General features: G+C 43.3%; 1 protein-coding gene across 4 annotated transcripts in view; it reads right to left on the bottom strand.

The window, feature by feature from the left end:
- The window catches only part of LOC125699270 (WT1 interacting protein), a 77,014-nt gene that overhangs the window by 14,185 nt on the left and 43,979 nt on the right, over window positions 1–18,850 (bottom strand). For all 4 annotated transcript variants that reach the window (XM_048958650.1, XM_048958649.1, XM_048958652.1 and 1 more), the window contains one exon: window positions 6,516–6,583. In XM_048958650.1, coding sequence (XP_048814607.1) covers window positions 6,516–6,583 — 68 coding nt within the window. The remainder of the gene's footprint in view (window positions 1–6,515; window positions 6,584–18,850) is intronic.

Genomic DNA, 18,850 nt, shown 5'->3' with positions numbered 1-18,850 from the left:
TCATCGGGATTTTCAGAAGCAAAACCAAACAAAACAAAGCATTCCTGACAGAGGCTTCGGGATCCCAAGTTTCTACCTTAGGCAACATCAGAGCTTGGAAGGGACATGTCACTGCTTCTCCTTCACATGCCTAACCAAGCCCAGGGAGAGACCTATGCACTTCCCTGCTGTCACGTACTCAATAAAACAAAACCCTCCTCCTGGAAACAGACCCTGGAATCTCATTCAGACCCATTTTCTTCTTTGATGGGGATGTTCAAAACCTGCTAAAGGTTTGTGCAAACAGATCAAGTGGGTTACATTTCAGTAGGTGTGGCAGTTACTGCCAATGGTATGAAGCTGTAAAAACTGTTACAGCACTGCAAAGTCACCGAATGTGAATGTTAAGCCTAGAATTGAGATTCTTACCCTTTTATGCTTCAAGGGCTTTTGAGAGGTATGATCAGGAGCTTTTGCCAAAATGCTGTAGGCATTTAATTCGGAAAACTAATTTCTGAATTGGGTGCTATGCTAATAATGTATTCCAACCCCAGGCTGCCTGTAATCCCTCACAGACTCTCTTCTCCTTGGTTTCCCATTAGCAGAGCATCTGTCTTCTCACTGCTCTATTGTTTGCGCTCTGCATGGGACCCTTAGTACATGGGATACAACAATGCAAGAAATTCATGGGGTCACATTAAAAGAGGGAGAGAATATCAAATTTGGTTTCATGCAGATGGTTGGTTTTTTTCTGTTTCTTTTTTTTTTTTTTTTTTTTTTTTTGCACACACATTTAAATGCAGTGATTAAACTGAACTGAACAAAATGGAGCCTTCATAGATATCAAAGATACTGGAGCCTCAGAGCAGGTGGCAGAGATTAAAGCAAAATAGTCCAGAACCTTACCCTTCATCTTGCTGGAAAACCTTTCATATACCCTGTTGCTGTGCCCTGCCTTACTGCCAGTAAGGAAACACTACCACAGCAGCGTATCTTCATGTTTCTGCATTTCCACTTAGTTGCAGCTGAAAGACATGGATTGGGCAAGGATAGACCTTACGTTCAGCACAGAATTTGTTGGACTGTGAAAACACTGACAAAACCCAGGAATTCAGCTGGTAACTGACTGCCTTTCAAGGCACATGACTTGGATTTGTCCACTTCAGATTAATGGTATCAGCGTTACGGAACTTGAAAGTCCCTCCTGTCCCAACCTACAGCAGTCAGCACCTTGAAAATACTCACAGACTTCCTCAAACTTACATCTACCAGAAATACCACACAGCAAATTCCTTTCCAAGCTTTCATTCCATTACTCCAGTAAACATATTGATAAGCAATGTTTGTCTGTTCTCTAACTGGAGAATGCATTTTCATCTCAAGTCTCCTAAATGCAACATCCTAGCAATTGTCTACACTACATTTGCTCTGTGACTTCCATTAGATATCAAATGGGCACAACTACAACTTAAATTGTTTACCTTTCAGCTGGATTCTGTTTTTTCTGAGAGTTTCCGTCAGCAGCGATGGGCTCTTGGACCAATGCACCAGTCCCAGTGCTCACCTCCCAAACACTTATACTGAGGTGGAAAATCAAACCTCTGGCTCCAGCTGACACCAGCTTCCATTACACTAAATAAAAACAATCTTCCTGAGGATGCAGCAAGTGGAACAGACTATTTCCCACACTGCCAGTTGTAGAAAACAGCATGTGTGCAAACTGAAAAGAATAGCTTCATTATCATTAATATTTACATTTCAGCCATTGTATGTTAGAGTCCCAAATTAGGGTCAGGGTCTCATTTTACTTGGTGCTACAGGAGATGAAGGTGCAAATCACCCAGTTAGCCCTCCATTAATATCCCACTCCTTGCTCCTATGATCTTTGTCTCCTCCTTGCCAGTCTTGCATTCATTGCCCCTTACATACCTTTAAAAATATTTAGTGTTTTACAGTTGTGGATCTAAGATGAGGCCCAGTATGTTCTCTGTAACCAACTTCTGTGTTCAGTGGTCAGTTACAGAGAAGAGGCTAGGGTTGTGGCAAGGAAGGCGGTGTTAAGAAGAGGTACCAGTTGCTGGTGGGAAGGAATGATTAGAAACCCTGGAGAACTAGAATGAAGGGGAGATTTGAGAGGCAGCCAGCATGATTTCAAGGCACAGCTCTGTTAGCACTGTAGGCTGATGACCCTCCATCTGCTCAGCCCTTGTGCCTCTGGAGTAGAGAGGAACGTGGCCAGGGCAGGAAGCACACCGTCATGGTGGGGCTGGTGATACTCGGGGACACAAAGGGAAGAAAGGGGGCACCTTAAAGCCTCCCAACATCATATGTCTCTCTGTTTGGTTGGCATCTGTAAAATGACATTTTTAGAGCTTTTCTCCTTGAGGATTTATAGGCAAGGTGACAGATCTTCCTCCAGTCTCATTCACTGAAATAGATGAATAGATTTAGATGAAACCTTCAACAAAAATTGACAGCAAAGTTAGCCAGAGGCAAAATCCCAGCATGGAGAAGTTCAGCCTAAAAGATTAAATTTGGCAAAGTTGTAAGACGGGGGAAAAAATCATCTTAAAAGGGGAAATTTTGTATGACCTTAATGCTATGCAGTGCAGCATGTAGTGTCTGTAATTGGTTATTTCCATAGCATCTGAGTGTCTTCCAGTAGTACACTAAGCAATGTAACTAACAGCTGTCACAAGGTTCATTTTCCCTCTGATCTCTTCCTTAGAGGGAAGTTCTCTTATTTCTAAACCTCTGCTGGACCCCCACTCATTAATGTTCATTACCTCAAGAGAAAAAATAAGTCCATAGAAAGTTTTTAAAAATGCAGTAACAGATCTAAGATTCAGGCTGCTTTGTGACATTTTAAAAGTTTTTTTTCTCCAAGAAAAACAGCAATTTATTTTAAATTTCTTTACATGGTATTTAAGCATTGAACAGGAAAGACAAAATTATTGAGCTGCTTTTCCTTCACCAGTGATTAGGCAGCAATTTATCAACAAAATGGCAGAAGCCATCTGACTGGGATTATTTACTATACTGTAAGGAATTTATGTTTTGTTCACCAGGAACAGTGTCCCTGTTATGGCTAGTTAGCCATCTGTGTCCTCAGAGCTTTCAGGGAAGGATTAAACTGTCATTTGTTTTGTTTCCTTTCATGAAATAAGTATCCTAACAGGGCTGAGGCAAGAGCTGGAAATTGCTGGACTTGCTACCTTAAGGTGGCATAAGAAGAGTAACTGTATCTTCCCTGGAGCCATAGCAAGCCAGTGAAAAGTTAGGGCTTTCTGTTTTGTTCTTTTCTGTGAGCTACCACAGTGCTCCTACCAGAAATTGTAGATTAGGACATTTCTACAGCACACCAAGGTAGGATCAGGATTATCTGGCACTGTGATTTTTTTCCTAAATCTGATTCTTTCACTACATTTAGTCCATGTGGCTTGGATCTACGCACTGGCTGAATTTGCAGCTGGTCAGGACAGGGAGGCTGACAACAAATAAAGAGTAATGCCACGTCCCCTCCTGTAGGTGCAGTTCACCAGCCCTCACACTGATTCAGGATCCCTCACACATCGAGGTTAGCACTATTACCCAAGGATGATCCCAACAGTGCCATGTGGCATCTTCCCTCCATCTACAATTCCACGAGCATGTCTAAAAACTTCTAGCGTCTCTTTCTTGGAAAGAATGAGCAAAATAAGCTGCCTGATTTGGAGAAAGATAATCTGTGCCCTCAGTAAGAGCAAACATGTGGGAAAACTATTTGTTAGAAGAATGTACCTTGTGGCTACTGCCAAAGGTTTTTGATGGGTGTATCTGTGCTTTGGGTAGTTTTATGGCTGCACAGTGGAAATTGCTCATAATGCAATTTTACAGTGCAGACAACATCTGCACTTCTGTAACACCTCTGTCCAAAAATTAAAAGCACCTTTCAAAGAAAGGGTCAAATTTATATAATAAATAACCAGGTCACCAGCTGCAAGGTTGCAACTGTGACAACATTCCCACACATATAGGACCATGTAACTCATCAGTTCTCAGAGAAACAAAAGCCAAAGGGACAAGGATGCCAACAGGAGACAGTATTTTCTTAGCAGGAATACAATCACAATGCAGGTCAATTGCTATTGCTTTCCTCTCCAATATTTATTTATTTTTCCATGTTCCATACCTAAGAATGAGACCAGAATCTGACTGCATTTAATAGTCAGAAAGAAGCTGCAGTGAGACAAGTAAGTCTCACAGTGCAACAGATGTAGATAGGAGTATGTACTCTTCTTGCAGCTGCTACTGGCCAGACAGAGGTTTGTGGGGCGGAAGGCAGGTCTCTGTGGGGACTATGGAGCCACTCCAGGGACAGTGCATAGCAGCTCCTACAGTTCTGCCAGCTTGCTTCTTGACCTGCAAAGCTCTCATAGTAGTGCTCACAGAACTGAGTGCAAGATTAGCCTCAGACATCCTGAAGCAACTTGTTTTGGTTTTTTTTTAAACACAATCCACCTCCCCAGCTCTTTGACTAACATCATACTGTGGTCAGCAGCTAATCTGTATATAAAGCTGTAGGAAAGTTTGGAGCTTTAAATTTTCAGTTATATTGAAAAAAAAATTGGCTCTCTGTTTTGGACAGAGAAACCTCTTTTTAGACAGCACGAGGCTTCTGCACAGCTTAGGAGCAAGATCTGGAGGCAAGAAGTAGTTAAAGTGATTTCCTTTTTGAATGCTACTATGCAGCCTTTTCCTCTGACTGCTCTGTTCTGAGCTTGCTCAGTCCACAGGACTCTGAAGACGGCAGAGTTGTTTTAATTAGAGAAACAAGGCAATTTCTGGTATTCTCGCTATGAGGTTTGCTCAAGGGAAAATGAAAGAGAGCAAAATCACTTTCTGAGAAGCAGTCAGTTTAATGCTGGCAGGATAACTTCAGAATTTAATTTCTTTTGCTGCATTCTGCTGCAGTCCTTGAGTCTGTTTCTCTCTCATCTCCCCATGCTAGGAGAAATCTGTTACAAAGTGCCCACAGTAGGATTAGGCTTAAATATCTACACCTTAAATGTCCCAACAGCTCCCACAGTTGCAGAAAATGTATTTCTATCAGGTCCATAACCTGTTTTATTGGGAAAATCACTGCATCTCCCTACAGAAGCCTACTACAGAACATGTCAATTCCTCACCCAAAGCCTGAATGTTCTCCAAAAAGATGTAGATTTTCAGATTTAAAATTGCCTTGTTTAGGCTGAGATTACAAGCTAATAGCAACAATCATGTCCACTGAGTCTGTGTGAGAGGTTTTGGTCATGGAAAAAGTACATTCTGACATAGTACAAAATAAAAATCTCAAAGGGTCAAAAATCTCTCCACCTCACACTCTATTTTTCCTCTGTCTCTCTACACTTCTCAGAAACAGAGGCAAGAAGGAGTTGAAAAAAGCATGGAAGAAAATAACATTTTCACTCCAAAACACAGGCAAAACAGTAACGTATTTCAATTACTAAAAGTAACCTTTCTGTACAAAATATGACCAGCTCTTCTTGGGAGTTTCCAGCTGTGGTAGGTTGAGAATACAGGTATAACACAAAGGCAAACATGGCTTACATTCTAAGAATTTCCATAGTTTTCATGGATCGCACTGATGAGAAATGCATTTGTGCAGCCTGTACTACCAGCAATACTTCTGCTGTGGGATATACTCTGAGTAATTCCCTTGCAAAAAGGATGGACATATTTTCATTAGAAATGGAAAGCTGTTCTGAAGGCCCATGATTCTAAATGAACGGTATTTCAGTGAACAACAAAGGTGCTGTAAATTCAACATACTGGTTTCTCCAATTCATCATCCTATAAGCTGAAACGTAGCAGTTCAATTCCCGGCCACACTGTTCATTCGTTCCTAATTATAAATGGTGTGCCACTTATGAAATCATCTCTGTGTACTGCACAATCTGCACCCTTAATTGCACAAATACTTCATTTTTGGAACAACGCAACCCAGCAATAAGCTTCCTTTTCCTTTTTCATGACTCAGTTTCTATTAACGTACAGCATTTATAAAAACTCTGGGTGCACGGAAAGAAAATTAGTTGCTCCTCTACGGCTCATGGTTTTTAGCTAATCACAGCAAAGCTCCACATCGCTCCTAGCACAGCTGTGATATTAAAACTGCACCGGCAACAACACACACAGCAATGACGTGCTCCAGACAGAAATGTCTTCCCTCTTGTTGTGACCTGCATTCCCCAGATATTTAAGGTTGAGTTTGACAGGATTTGTGGATCCAATAAGACCCAAGCTTAAGCAGCTCCATTGTTTATTCTCGTAATTTATACTTTGTAATGGCTTATGAACAGTTACACACTTGGTTTCATACCCATCCCTTCAAACTATGGGCCCAATCCTGTTATGGAATTAGTAGTAAAATGTTTCCCAATTCCAGCATTGGCAGAAAGGTACTCCAGAAGACAAAACCAACTCTCAAGCAAACACAATATGAAAGAACAATTTGGTCTAAAAACAGTGAAAAAAATGCCTGAAGTCTTACTTACTAGGAAGTCTTCTTCACAGTACACCTTGCCATTGACATTGTAGAATGCTTTTCCTCGTAGTCTTCTCCCTGTTAAAATATTGCACTGTCAGAATTTTGTTCAGGATACGAAGTACAAAGCACATCCTGCTGCGTGTGTTAACATGGCCAGCTCCTGGTGTCTTTCCTCTTGGCAGCATCCACCCAGGTACATGGTGAGGATTAGTCTGTAGTCTCCATCCTGCATTAACAAACTCCTTATCAACCAAACATTAGTTGTGAGTGATAGAACCCAGCTGATACCAGTTCCTGGAAAATTTGAAATCTAAAACCAAAGAGGATTATTCTGTGGGGAAAGGCTCATTTGTAAATTGATACAATTCCCTTAGTAAAATCACACCACTGGAATCCACTGGATCACATCCACTGGAATCAACATCAGCAACACATTTGTCTCTAAAGGACCACAAACACAGACTACAGCATATGGCTGTTCCTGTCACTAAAGCATCAATGTCAAAACAACTATGCGTTGAACTACCTGTGATACTAAGGCAGTACTGGTCACACACGAAGGTGAATACAGAAAATCACATTGAAAACAAGAGATTTCATGAAATCTTACAGAACTCTAAAAGCCAGTGGTCATCATGAACTGGCAGCACCCCTTACAGTTAAGAAGTAAACAACAGACTACAGTGAGTCCCAACAGAACGGATACAAACTCAGAAATAACTGAGCCCAGACAGATTTTAGGTACCACACATGAGATCTCTGCTGCACACCAGAACTGCTACACCAAAGGGGAAGAGATTTTATCAGTGTAAAACCAGCTAGTGGATGGAAACCAAACCAGTGCTGACACACCTTATTTCCACTCCCTGTCAGGTTCCAAGTGGCCAAAGCTTCCAAATACTTGGATGCTCTCACAAGCCACTTGCAGCTTAGGCAGGCAGATGGTACAGTGCGTACTGCAGGCTGCATATCAGCTGTGGATGGGAATGCACAGCAGCAATACTGTCAGGGACATGAGAGTAATGAAGAAGGCAAAAGACTCTGTACTACAGGTCAATAGAAAACCTCTCCCAGGTCACCACTGAAGCTTTTTTTACACAGAACAAGCTTGGACTTCTCATAGAGCAGCTGCCCCATAAACACCGCCTATCTGCAGTGGGTTCAACTCACAGGGCCAGAGAGCTGAGCCAGTTGGCCAAGCACAGAGGGGCAGAAACGTTCTTCACGGTTTCCATAAACAGTGTTGAGGAAAATATGATTAATTTTCATTGCTTAAAAGTGCCTTTTACATGTTGCCCCTGTGATCCAATCCTGGGAAACAGTGTGTGGCACAAAAAACTTAGGATCTGGACTGAAGCTTTTGGGAAATCACATGCTGCATGTGGTTGTCTGGCGGTTTTACTGTCGTGGCAGAGGGAAATGCTTCTTTTGTGTGCACATTCTTGGGCTGGTGATCTCACAGGCTGCTGTCTCCATACTGCTGGTAGGTGGAGCCAGCTCTTGTTTGTCTTTCCAGCTGCCTGGTAGCTCTGGTGGGGACCAGGAGCCTGGCGGCATGGACAATGCACTGAGACCATCAATCTTCTTTGAGACTCTTTGGTAAAACGGCTCTGTGCCATATATCACAGAAACAAGACATGGGGCCAGGATAGCTCTCAGGGTGGGTCACAGAGCCTCTCCAGGCTGGATCAGGAGCAACCAGCACTCCATCTCTGCTGCTTTGTCACTGTTCCTAAACCTCTCCACCAAAAGATTTGTCACTGCCCTTCTCAGCCTGCTCCTGGTCTTAACTACAGCACTGTTGTCATCTTTCAGAACACTTCTGAGTACAGAGCTGGTGCCAGCGTGCTGACGAGTAACATCGTCTGCCAAGGTGTAGGGCCGACCAGGCACAGGATTGGGCAAGAGGACATTTGGCCAAGAAAGAGATCTACTCCAGACAAGAAACCAAGGATTGCTGTCCTTTTCCCTGATGTACTTACCTAAATGAAAATAAAGGAGCTAATAATAAAATTGTGAGAAAGAGGAGGAAAAGGACAGAGGTCAGAATAGCTTTTTGAAGGATATCTTGGCCTTTGTATGGGAAATGAAGGGGCCACTCTCTGCCCACAGACTCGTCTTTGATGTGCTGAGGCACTTCCAACTTACTCACACACACTGCCTTCACCAGTACAGAAGGAGAGAATTGGCTTCATGTAGTAAAGCTCTGTCCATCACCCTCACTGCACACGCATTGTGATCAGAAGCAGCACAGATAATCAGGGGCAAATCCTGAACTATGTTGCTGAAAGCATCTCTACAAGAAACAACGCCCTCAGCGAGGGCAGGCGCTGGCATCTCCTGAGGCACTACAGAAGGTACATGAGGGCCTGTATGTCCTGCTTCTTATTGTGGCGTGCAGACCCTGGCAGCTCTCAGGTTGACAGAGGGGCCTCAAATTCTAATCTTGCGATTTCCTCAGCACAGCATCCTGGCAGAAGTCAATCATGCCTGATTCTGCCCTGAACGAGAAGGATGCAAAGTAAACTTGGCAAAAAGGATGTTTTAGAATGACACTTAGCGATGCTTATAATATCAAGGGTGTTTGGCAGCTGACTGCCCTAAGACATGAAACAACCTTACCTCACACAAGCACAGCAAAGCTACTAGCCCCTATCGCAGTCATTGCACAGCTCGTGAGCTGCTGCTCCTCAATTCCACATGGCTCTGTACCAGCTGGCAAACACAGATAACTGACCTCTCTTCCTATACAGCTGATGCGGTCTGTTTCATACTGTTTTAGTTTCAGCTGAGACAGAGTTGTTTTTCTTCATAGTGCAATGCTTTGTTTTGGTTTTTAGGAGAAAACCAACGTTGGTAACACTCTGATGATTCCAGTTGTTGTTGAGCAGTGCTGTACAAAGCCAAGGACACTTCAGTTTTCCCAGTTTCTTCTGCTGTCCTACCAACAAGCGGAGCAAAAGAAGCAGGGAGACACAAGGGCCTCCCAAGCCTTATGGCCTCAAGGGAACAAGGAAGGTTCAGGTTGGATGTTAGGAAATATTTCTTCTCTGAGAGAGCAGTCAGGTGCAGGAACGGGCTGCCCAGGGAGGTGATGGAGTTACCAACCTTGGAGATGTTCAAAAAGCATTTAGATGTTGTACTGAGAGACACAGTGGGAAATACTGGTGATAGGTGGATGGTTGGACTGGATGATCTTACATGTCTTTTCCAACCTTGGTGATTCTATGACTCTAAGGGGCCCAAGGTGCTGCGAAGAGACAGAATCAGGACAACTGACTTAAACTGGCCCAAGATATATTCCATATTCCATACCACATGACATCACACGGAAGGAAAGTTTAGAAAAGTTTAGTGTCTGCATGCTGGGGGGCTCTCCTGGGCACGGTCATGGGCAGTAAGCAATTGCTCGTGCATCACTTGTTACAGACATTCATATACATACATACAGTCCTAACTATTGTCCTTTACCTTTTCTCTATCTTAGTAGATAAGTTCTGTTTTTCTGATTCTTTCTCCCATTGCACTGAGAAAGAGGGAGCGAGCGAATGACTGTGTGCTGCTGAGCCACCTGCTAAGTTAAACCACAACACATGCAACATTCTCATGGCACGCAACATTGAGGAAAACTACTATTTTCCCCATTTCATAGCTGAAAAAAAACCAAGCTATTAAGGAAGTGACTTGCCTAAACTCACAAAACAAGCAAATAGCTTACTCACATGCTAATTACCATTATTAGCAATAATTAATATGATTGATATGTCTTTTACCTTAGAGGACATTCATTCAGGGATAGTACAGTAATTATCTCATAAACAAGCAGCAGCAAGTTATCACACAAATAGTGCAGACTGCACTGCATGGGTTTCTACATACTGCAATTTAAAAATAGAGGCAAAAACCTGCTTTCCACTTGCCCACTAGGAGCAGCTGCTAAATGGCTGCATTGAGCACAGGCAGACGCCCAGCTCTGAGAGCGCCTGGCATCAAGTGAGCACCGTCATCGACCCAAATCCTCCAGCAATTGCCACAGGGACGCAAAGCAAAAGAGCCACAGCACGCTGTGCTGCCTGGCCAGCCAGCCAAGGATACCCTGCACCAGGGTACAAGGCTTTGCAGGCTGGGACAGCCGACTGAGCTGCTGTCAGGGCAGCTTCTTCTCTTGAGGTAGTGGAGCAGCTCTGGAGCCCACAGAGCACTAACCTGTCCCATGCAGCTGTAACCTGGTACTGTCAAGTAAAGTTTAAGAAAAGCTTTAGCCAAATTTGTTTTAGCCAGCTGAGTCAAGCATCTGGTCAAATAACCAGGTACATCTCCTGTCCACTGATAAAATGGGCCTGCTGCTTGGTTTTCCTTTAAGTGGCTGAGTACAGCCAAGTCCAGGTTACTATTTGCTTTCATAATATTGAAGCAAAAATCAGAGTTTCTAACTAAACTTGAAACAACCCACAGATAGCTCATTAAAATAATAGTAAGCACTTAAAATGAGCAGCCTCGCAGAGAGTTCACAAGTACAAGGTTTCACAAACACTGTGCTTCTTTCCTCTTTTAGCTGGATACCCACCTTGGCACATCCACCCCGTCAGACCAGTTTTCAACAGCAGCAGGGAAAAGGCTCAGTTTCATATCTGACCCAAATAGCAGCAGGTCGGCCAAGACTGTGTGAGGGGACCATGCAGGTCCAAAGACAAGGGCAGAACACCGTCTAGCCTGTAACCCAGGTGCAGACATGTAACACCAGCTGGTACAGGAAGCTTTTTTTTTTTTTTTTTTAAAACTTGAGTGCTCTTTAGCCTTGTTTACCGTAGAAAAAGCTTATGCACACAAAGTGACAATATATGCCCATCTACTAAGCTTTAAACTGACATCCACATGTTGTAAGGTAGAGAGGCTCCAGGATAAAAGGGTTCTGCTATGTTAGGCAGAAGACAGACAGCTTGTAAATGTTCCAGTTAAGAATGAGGCACTTCACAGATATCACATAGATATCTTAGCATTTAATAAAAAGTACGCTGGAAATGAAGTTGTCCCAAGGAATGATCACAACTGGCATTTGCAGCCAAGACAACAAACACCCAGAAGAAAGCAGGCCCTTTGGAACTTTCTTTTCATACCTAAAGTCAGAATCAGCTCTAGGTTTTTAACATCAATTTTTCATTTAACCAATTTGTGTGTTTCTACCGTTTAAATGTATCTCATAATTACTTCCTGCACTGTTTTTATGTTCTATGTGCTGCAAACGAAAAGGAAGGCATAAGAGAATGGTTGCTTTAGCAAAAGACTCAACTTGCAAAAGGAAAAATGACCCACCACTGACACATGCTGTCCACAACTATTCTCTCCAGTCTCCAAACGCTTTGCCTGGTGCTGAAAATACACCAGTCAGGAAGCCAAGATGGGGTAGAACTTTTTCCAACAGTTTCAAAAGCTGCTCCAGGCCCTTATGGAACAAAATGCAAATCAGATCAGGTTTTACAGTCTCAAGAAGGAGCTCCAAGTGCTGGAAATGTCCTGCCCCCTTCCCCAGCAACACTGAAAACATCTTCAAAGCCCTTCTGGATGCTGTTAGCAGGAGGATGTTTGTCTACAGAGAGGTGAGTTTATCAAGTCACAACCTTCGGTGGTAGATTTCCAGCCCCACACAGGATGATGCAACCGAGTCAGGGGCTGACCCCCCTCTTCTCCTTTGTAAAACAAGAGATACCAATGTCTCACTGTCACAGCATGGTTATTAGACCTAATTACTGCTTGCAGCGCACTTTGAAGTTGAAAAGTGCCAAGCATTATTATAATATTTTAAGGACTTTGATGATTAAAAACATGCAACCGTTGGGTAATAACAATGATTTACTACTATTGTAGAGTAAGCAAGTTCATGTGAGAAGTCTGTGTTGTCTCAGGGGCTACCGGTACTTAAAAACAAACAGATCCCCACTGACATAATGGGAATGCTGCAGCCTCAGTCTGTAAGATAATGCCTGGCACAGCCCTGAGATTACTCGTGTGCTACAAAAAACACTGGTATAGTTCCTCATCATCATTATCTCTGTCAGGATATTTTCAATACATGTGCCCCTTCTCATAACTTCATGCTGGAAGGTTTCAGTGGGAACAACACGCAAGATAACTAGTAATATTTTTATTTCTTATGTTACAGCTGTGTGGAACAAGAAGCCCATATTTTAGTCAGAAAATATAATTAAAACCTCCCAGTATGGACTGCACTTGAAGACTTCGGCTGCACTGCTGCTAAAGATAAGGATGCTTCCTTCGATAAAGCAGAGCTAATTAAAAGCCTGCACAGCCAGAGCTATTGCCATGGAATACTATTTGAGTACCTGCCATTCCTGTTCGCTAGAAACATGCCTGGGTAGGTCTGACCACACACGAGCACAGATCTCAGTTCTGCCACTGCATCTCCCATGGAGGTGCGGCTCCTCCAGGGCTCTGCTCAGGCAGAAAAGGGTGGCTGTGTGAGGGCAGGTGGGATGGCTGGTGCTGCCCTGCTGCAGCACCTCTCCTCCAGCTACGAGCACAGAGATGTGCATGAGCCCCCAGCACAGCCCAGTGCTGCTCCAGGGGCACTCTGTGCATTTCCACACTCTCCAAGTTTTGGTCCAGAACTCATGCAACTTTCTAAGCACGTCAACCCCAGGCTCTTCATGCCTGGCTGACCAACAAATTGTGCATATCTGTTTTATTTAGCAATGTTAAACATGGACCTAATTGCTCGCTAACAGCTTCAGATGCCAACTCTGCAGCAACTGATGCAGCAGCAGCAGCATTACCAGTCTCATGCTAGCATCTTAAGCAAGTCTCTCAGAGTTGGACTAAAAGTGGCATGTAAGTATACAGTAAGGATTCATATTCAGCAGCATTTGCTTAACTACTTCACAGCTATCATAAGAGAGAAGGAAAATGCCTGTATGTTGCCCCAGAACCCCATTCAAGTGAGATCAGGCTTGTCACAAGGTAGCCCGGGCTGAGCAGAAGTTGCATTTGCTCGCCTGCTGTCATTCTGCAGCTGGAGCCAACGCTGCTTTAGGAAACTTAAAATTTAACAGGGCGGACTCGGTAACTTAGTTTTACAAAAGCTCTTGACTGGGGATTTCTGTTTTAGAGCCATTCTGCAAAGGTCATCTACAGGCTGCCCTTGTTCCCTGCACAGACAGAACCCCAGGTGCACCATTACATCCCACGTGCCACCCGTGGCTGTGCCCTGGGTGCCCATCACTGAGCCTGTGTCAGGGTGATTGGTGCCCAAAGGATTGCAGCAGGGGCTGCAGATACCACACAAACAGCACAGGGCACCACAATGGAGACCACCATCCCTAGTATTAAATTCTCCAGCATGGATGCTGCGCATCTTCTTGCCCTGCAATGTGCCAGAGGTGTGCCATTGGAAAGCACAGAACTGTTTAGTCTGCCTTCTGATAGCATGAAACAGATCCAGATTTAAAAAAACATTAGGTTAAAAATGTAGATACACATTTTAGCAGTCGAGAAGCGGGGACTAAGATAATTCAAACACTTAAAAGTGAATGCAATATTTGGAATCCAATCTGCCAAACTAGAGGTCAGAAAATCAGTATGTCTGAGAAGCAGAAGCTAAAACTGTAGTTAGAGGTTGATACTTTAAGAGAAATACCAAGCTTAGAAACACAGAAGAAATCAATGAAAATATTAAATAACAACTTGTTTCTGTTACCTCCTCTACCCACTTAGCACAGGACAAAACGGATGCTGAATTTCATCCAGATCTATTTTCTTTCACTAAAAGGGGGCACTCACTCACTAGGCATTACAGATGTGCCAAAAGAAAACAAAAGCTTCCAATGCTTTTTATTTTTTGTTATCATTTCTCCTCGACTGACACGTGAGTTAGAGCCTTCAGTTCTCTGCCTCTCACTTTGGCTTTTGACTGCATATCTGCAGAGAGGTTTCCTTTACTCGGGGTTTCTGTTCCTCGGTTGAAAACAAGGAGCACCAAGGCTGCTAAGCCCCTCAATTAACGGTTGTTAATTACATTTTTCTTCTCCATCCCCTCCACAGGAGCGTAACCCCCCCGAGTAAGGCAGGACGGTCCATGCGGCGCCCGCAGCAGCAGGGTGCAGCCGTGCAGCATCTCATTGTACAGGGCAAGGAGCCACCGACAGACCTGCGGCCCAACCCCACAGCCCGCAACCGGGGTGGGTGACATTTCCATCCCCCACCACCACCGCCCATTCCCCATCTCACAATGCTCAGCGCTGCGGCTTTGTGAGAGGAGGGGTGAATTTCTAGGGCTTTCAGGGTTTTGAAGATAGAAAAAAAATCAATGCCAAATTCCTCTGAATAGAAGATACTGCATGTTGGCAGAAGCCACTTTTCACAGACTGCAGCCGTTTGAAATCTGAAACACTAAAAAGTGGCTACTGTGGATGTGCTGTATTCTTCTTTTCAAAGCAATCTGGCACACAATTTTGGTTCCCCGTTTCAGGACCCAATCCTGCATTCCTTTCACGCTCAGACTCCCATTGACTTTAAGGAATGCAGGATTGGATCCTAAATGTGTGCTTTACTCACACAATAGCTCCTCATGGTTACAATCTATTGAGAAAGGCACACTTTTAAAAACCATTTGGAATTGCAGGCTCATCCACCGGGCCAGAATGCTTGTAAAGATCTTCCATTATTTCAGGAAAAATGCTCGGTGTGTGAATTACACACACACGTACACTCACGCATTTTTCTGGTTTCAAGCTGCAGGCACAGCTTAGCTTGAGATGCATCAAAATATTTTGAGCAGCGGTCCGATAGCTAATAAAGAAACCACACTAAATTTAGTTTCTGAAAACAAGGAAAACTCCAGAGAAAAACAAAACGCTGAGGCAAATACATAAGCTGCTGAATCTTTAGGATGGTTTTTCAGAGAACTCTTGTGAAAGCCTTTAAAAGACCAGCACCGGCTAAGACAAAACAGAGTCCAGCACTGCTGTTTTTGAGGATGCCATATATTGAGTTACGAGGCTATTACAATGCAAATCTCAAATGTACAAGCTTTTTACTTGGCTGTAAACACAAAACAGTATACATTGTCCTTTCAGAAGAAAAGGTTTGCTGCTAAAATAGCAGAAGCCCTACGTAAATAACCAACATTCTTTCTGACTGAGGTCACTGACTTGGCCTATTCAATTCCGGGCTAGTCTGGGATTTGACAATCTAAGCAGGGGAGAGGCCCTTTCCTTTTTTTCAAAAGAATGCTGGGATTTTATTTGAAATTTAAACTCTTGCAAACAAAAGGTGGCATCGTACGCTAGAGGCCTATGAAGGTGGAGTACAGGATGTGTATTGTTTTCTCCCTTTACATAGATTCTTTCAGGAAAGAGTATTCAGAGTCTCTGACCAAATTCTAATTAAATATTATTGTCAGATAGGTAGAAGTGGTACAGCACAAATGGATGGTTTTAAGGATTAGGAAATTTACTTTTAAAAAATTTTGATCCACTGTATCTATTAAAGTGTTTGTGTGATAACTTAGAATGTCTTTTAAAAAAACATTAACTGAACGTTCCTCCACAGTTTAAGTTCCCATACTAACTCTTTATTTGTATGTTAAAAATAACCTCTCAGTACAAATCAGCTGTGGCTGCAAAGCAGCATTCATTTTCAATCTGTCTCAAGTTGATCTGTCCCAAAGAGGCAGATGGCAGCTTGCTGTTGTCCTCCCACTTCCTGTTGCTCTTACTGGGGCACTCACTGACCCACCCTCTTTATAAAACAGTGGCCAATTCTGTGTCTGTGCTGCCACAGTGAAGTACTGTACCCACACCTCCCATCACATTCAACTATACTAAGCTGAATTCGCGGCTGGTAGAAATTGTCCTGCCCCAACATACTGCGTCTTTGCTGCCCGCTAGCTAAATGGTAAAATCCAGATGAAAACAAGGCACTTATTAGTTTGACACATCTGCAGCTCAAGGTAAACTCTAGACTCTCCTCTGCAGTTTACCTTAACCTGCCATGACATCAAAATGAAAAGTTCATTACCCTCTCTTGGATTTTGCCTCGCGTCAACTAGTACACTGAAGAGATCACCTATCCAGAAAGCATGCCCTTGCTGCCAAGAAGCTCCACAGTTGTGCACTAGGTTGGTAATATGTCTTGCTCTGACTGCTATGCAGCTTTCATCTTCACTAAATCAGCAAACCTGGGACTGAGAGGAGAGAATGTGGAGGGCACACTTCTGGCCCCATCTGGCTGCGTGACCAAGCTGTCAGTTTCCAGTAGGATTACGTTGATAAATTGCTAATATCTTTTGTTACCTTGCTGGAAAACCCCACCTTTCTTGGCAGGGTATCCACAATCTCCACGCCATGTTTACTCTACTGTGGAATTCTCTCTTCCTTTCTCTCTCCTCATACTCCTCTGTCAGGTTATTTAACCAAAAGGTTACCTAGTGTTGTAGGGACTAGAAGATCTCTGACCTTTGCACTTGAGCAAAGCATTCCTGTACAGACCATATTATAAACTCTGCAGATACTTTCAAGCTTCCATACAAACTGCACAAAGTTAAAATCCAGCAGATGTTTCCGTTCTTTCCCCACTTATGTATTTATTCTATCCCATCACCCATCAATTCCAGGATTAAGGCATAAATTATTTCCATGGAGCTCTGACAGACAAACTTGCATTTAAAAGGAGTTTGTAAAAACGTATGCTAAGCATGTATTTAGAAACAGAAACACAAGAGTCTGCACTGATCTAACAGCTGTTTTTGACCTATATATATTAAGATTTCTCTTAAAATATAGTTTTTATGAGCTAGCAGACAGACGCACTAACAGGGAAATATAAAATAAAGCTTGAAATGTATTTGAATTAGGATTCCTTTTTTCAGAACTAGGTTTACAACTGCAAAAAATTATAAAAAACAATGGCAGAATAACACAACCAAGTAGAAGCTGTAAGAGGACTTTCTACCACTCAGCAAGTTGGAAGGGAAGCAGGTACATCTCTCTTACCCCAAGGTAGCTTCCGCTGCGAGAGGCTTTCATGGCTCCATCACAGACCTAGCTTGGTATAAACAAGGAATACAGCTTTCCCAGGTTCCTTTAAGTCCTGTGAGCTGGGACTTAAAAGAGGACTTGTCTCATCATACTCTCCCAGAGGTCCCAGCGTCAGCTCATTCCATGGCAAAATACACCCATCACCAAACTGCAGTCAGTTCCAGCCCAAGCCTTCCTGACTCCGCAGGACACAACTTCCCAAGCAGCCTCACTAGCTGTTACCCATGGAACATGGTGGGTGGTTTTTATTCAAGCTCTATTAAAAACTACTGCAACGGCAGCCCACCATTTAGCACAGTATCCTGTCTTCAGCTCCGGCCAAGAGTTGAAATTGAATGGGAAAGTGCATTAGAAACAGGGCTTGCACAGGCTGATGTGTTCCCAAGAACAACCTCTCTGCTTCCAGCAAGCAGCACTTTAGGCCTTCCTGCACTGCAGGTTGCATCAGAACTATTATGTTTTATAGCCTCACTGGACCAATCCTTCTTTAATTTGTCTAATTCCTCTATGAGCTCATTTATACTTCTGGCATCCACACTGTCCCTATGGCAGCGAGTTCCACAGTTTCGTTATGCACTGTATGAAGTGATCCCCTTTTGTTTGTTTTAAACCTCTGCTGATCTCAGCTTCTGTTGCTTCCTACAGAACAAGGCAGCCTCTCCAGCCATCACCACAAGACTAGAGAAAAGTATTGTAAATCAAAGCCTAAAACTTCATTCTTGAGCTGCACACAGCAGTGAAAAAGATGCAGGTCACAGACACAGTTGGTATGTTAGCAAGCAGCTTTTTGACACTCTGCTCAGGTCCTTGCTGTATAACACAGAAGTGGACACCTACGCTTGACTCAAAAACTCCTTGCTCTCCATGTGAGCTCCCTACAGGAGCTGTGACAAAGCCACCAAATTCTGCACTGCCCCAAGGTAACAAGCAGCCTTCATGAGAAGTGAAGTGCTATACCCCTCACCATTGCCACCAGTTCTTTCCTGCAAGTCATTGTTCTCCTTTCAAGTTCAGACTCAGCTCAAAATCATAGCTTAATCTGAATGGAAACTTGATTAAAAGCTGGCACAGGGAAACAAGTCAGACTGCCAAATGTCACCTTTGCATAGAGTTAGCGGTAGCATCATCACCTTCTTTCCTAACACTTTATACTTAAAAGTACATTGAACACAAGGAGTGGACACAGCCCAAACCTGTGGCAACATGCAGGAGTGCCTCAAGGGTGATGAGCAATTTCCCTAAACCCTAAATCTTCTGAATTATCTCAGAGAAACAAGAATGGATTTGCACA

Source organism: Lagopus muta, chromosome 12 (assembly GCF_023343835.1).
Source record: "Lagopus muta isolate bLagMut1 chromosome 12, bLagMut1 primary, whole genome shotgun sequence".
Classification (NCBI taxonomy): Eukaryota; Metazoa; Chordata; class Aves; order Galliformes; family Phasianidae; genus Lagopus; species Lagopus muta.
The sequence above is the reverse complement of the archived record's forward strand: the minus strand, read 5'-3'. Positions and strand labels throughout refer to the sequence as shown.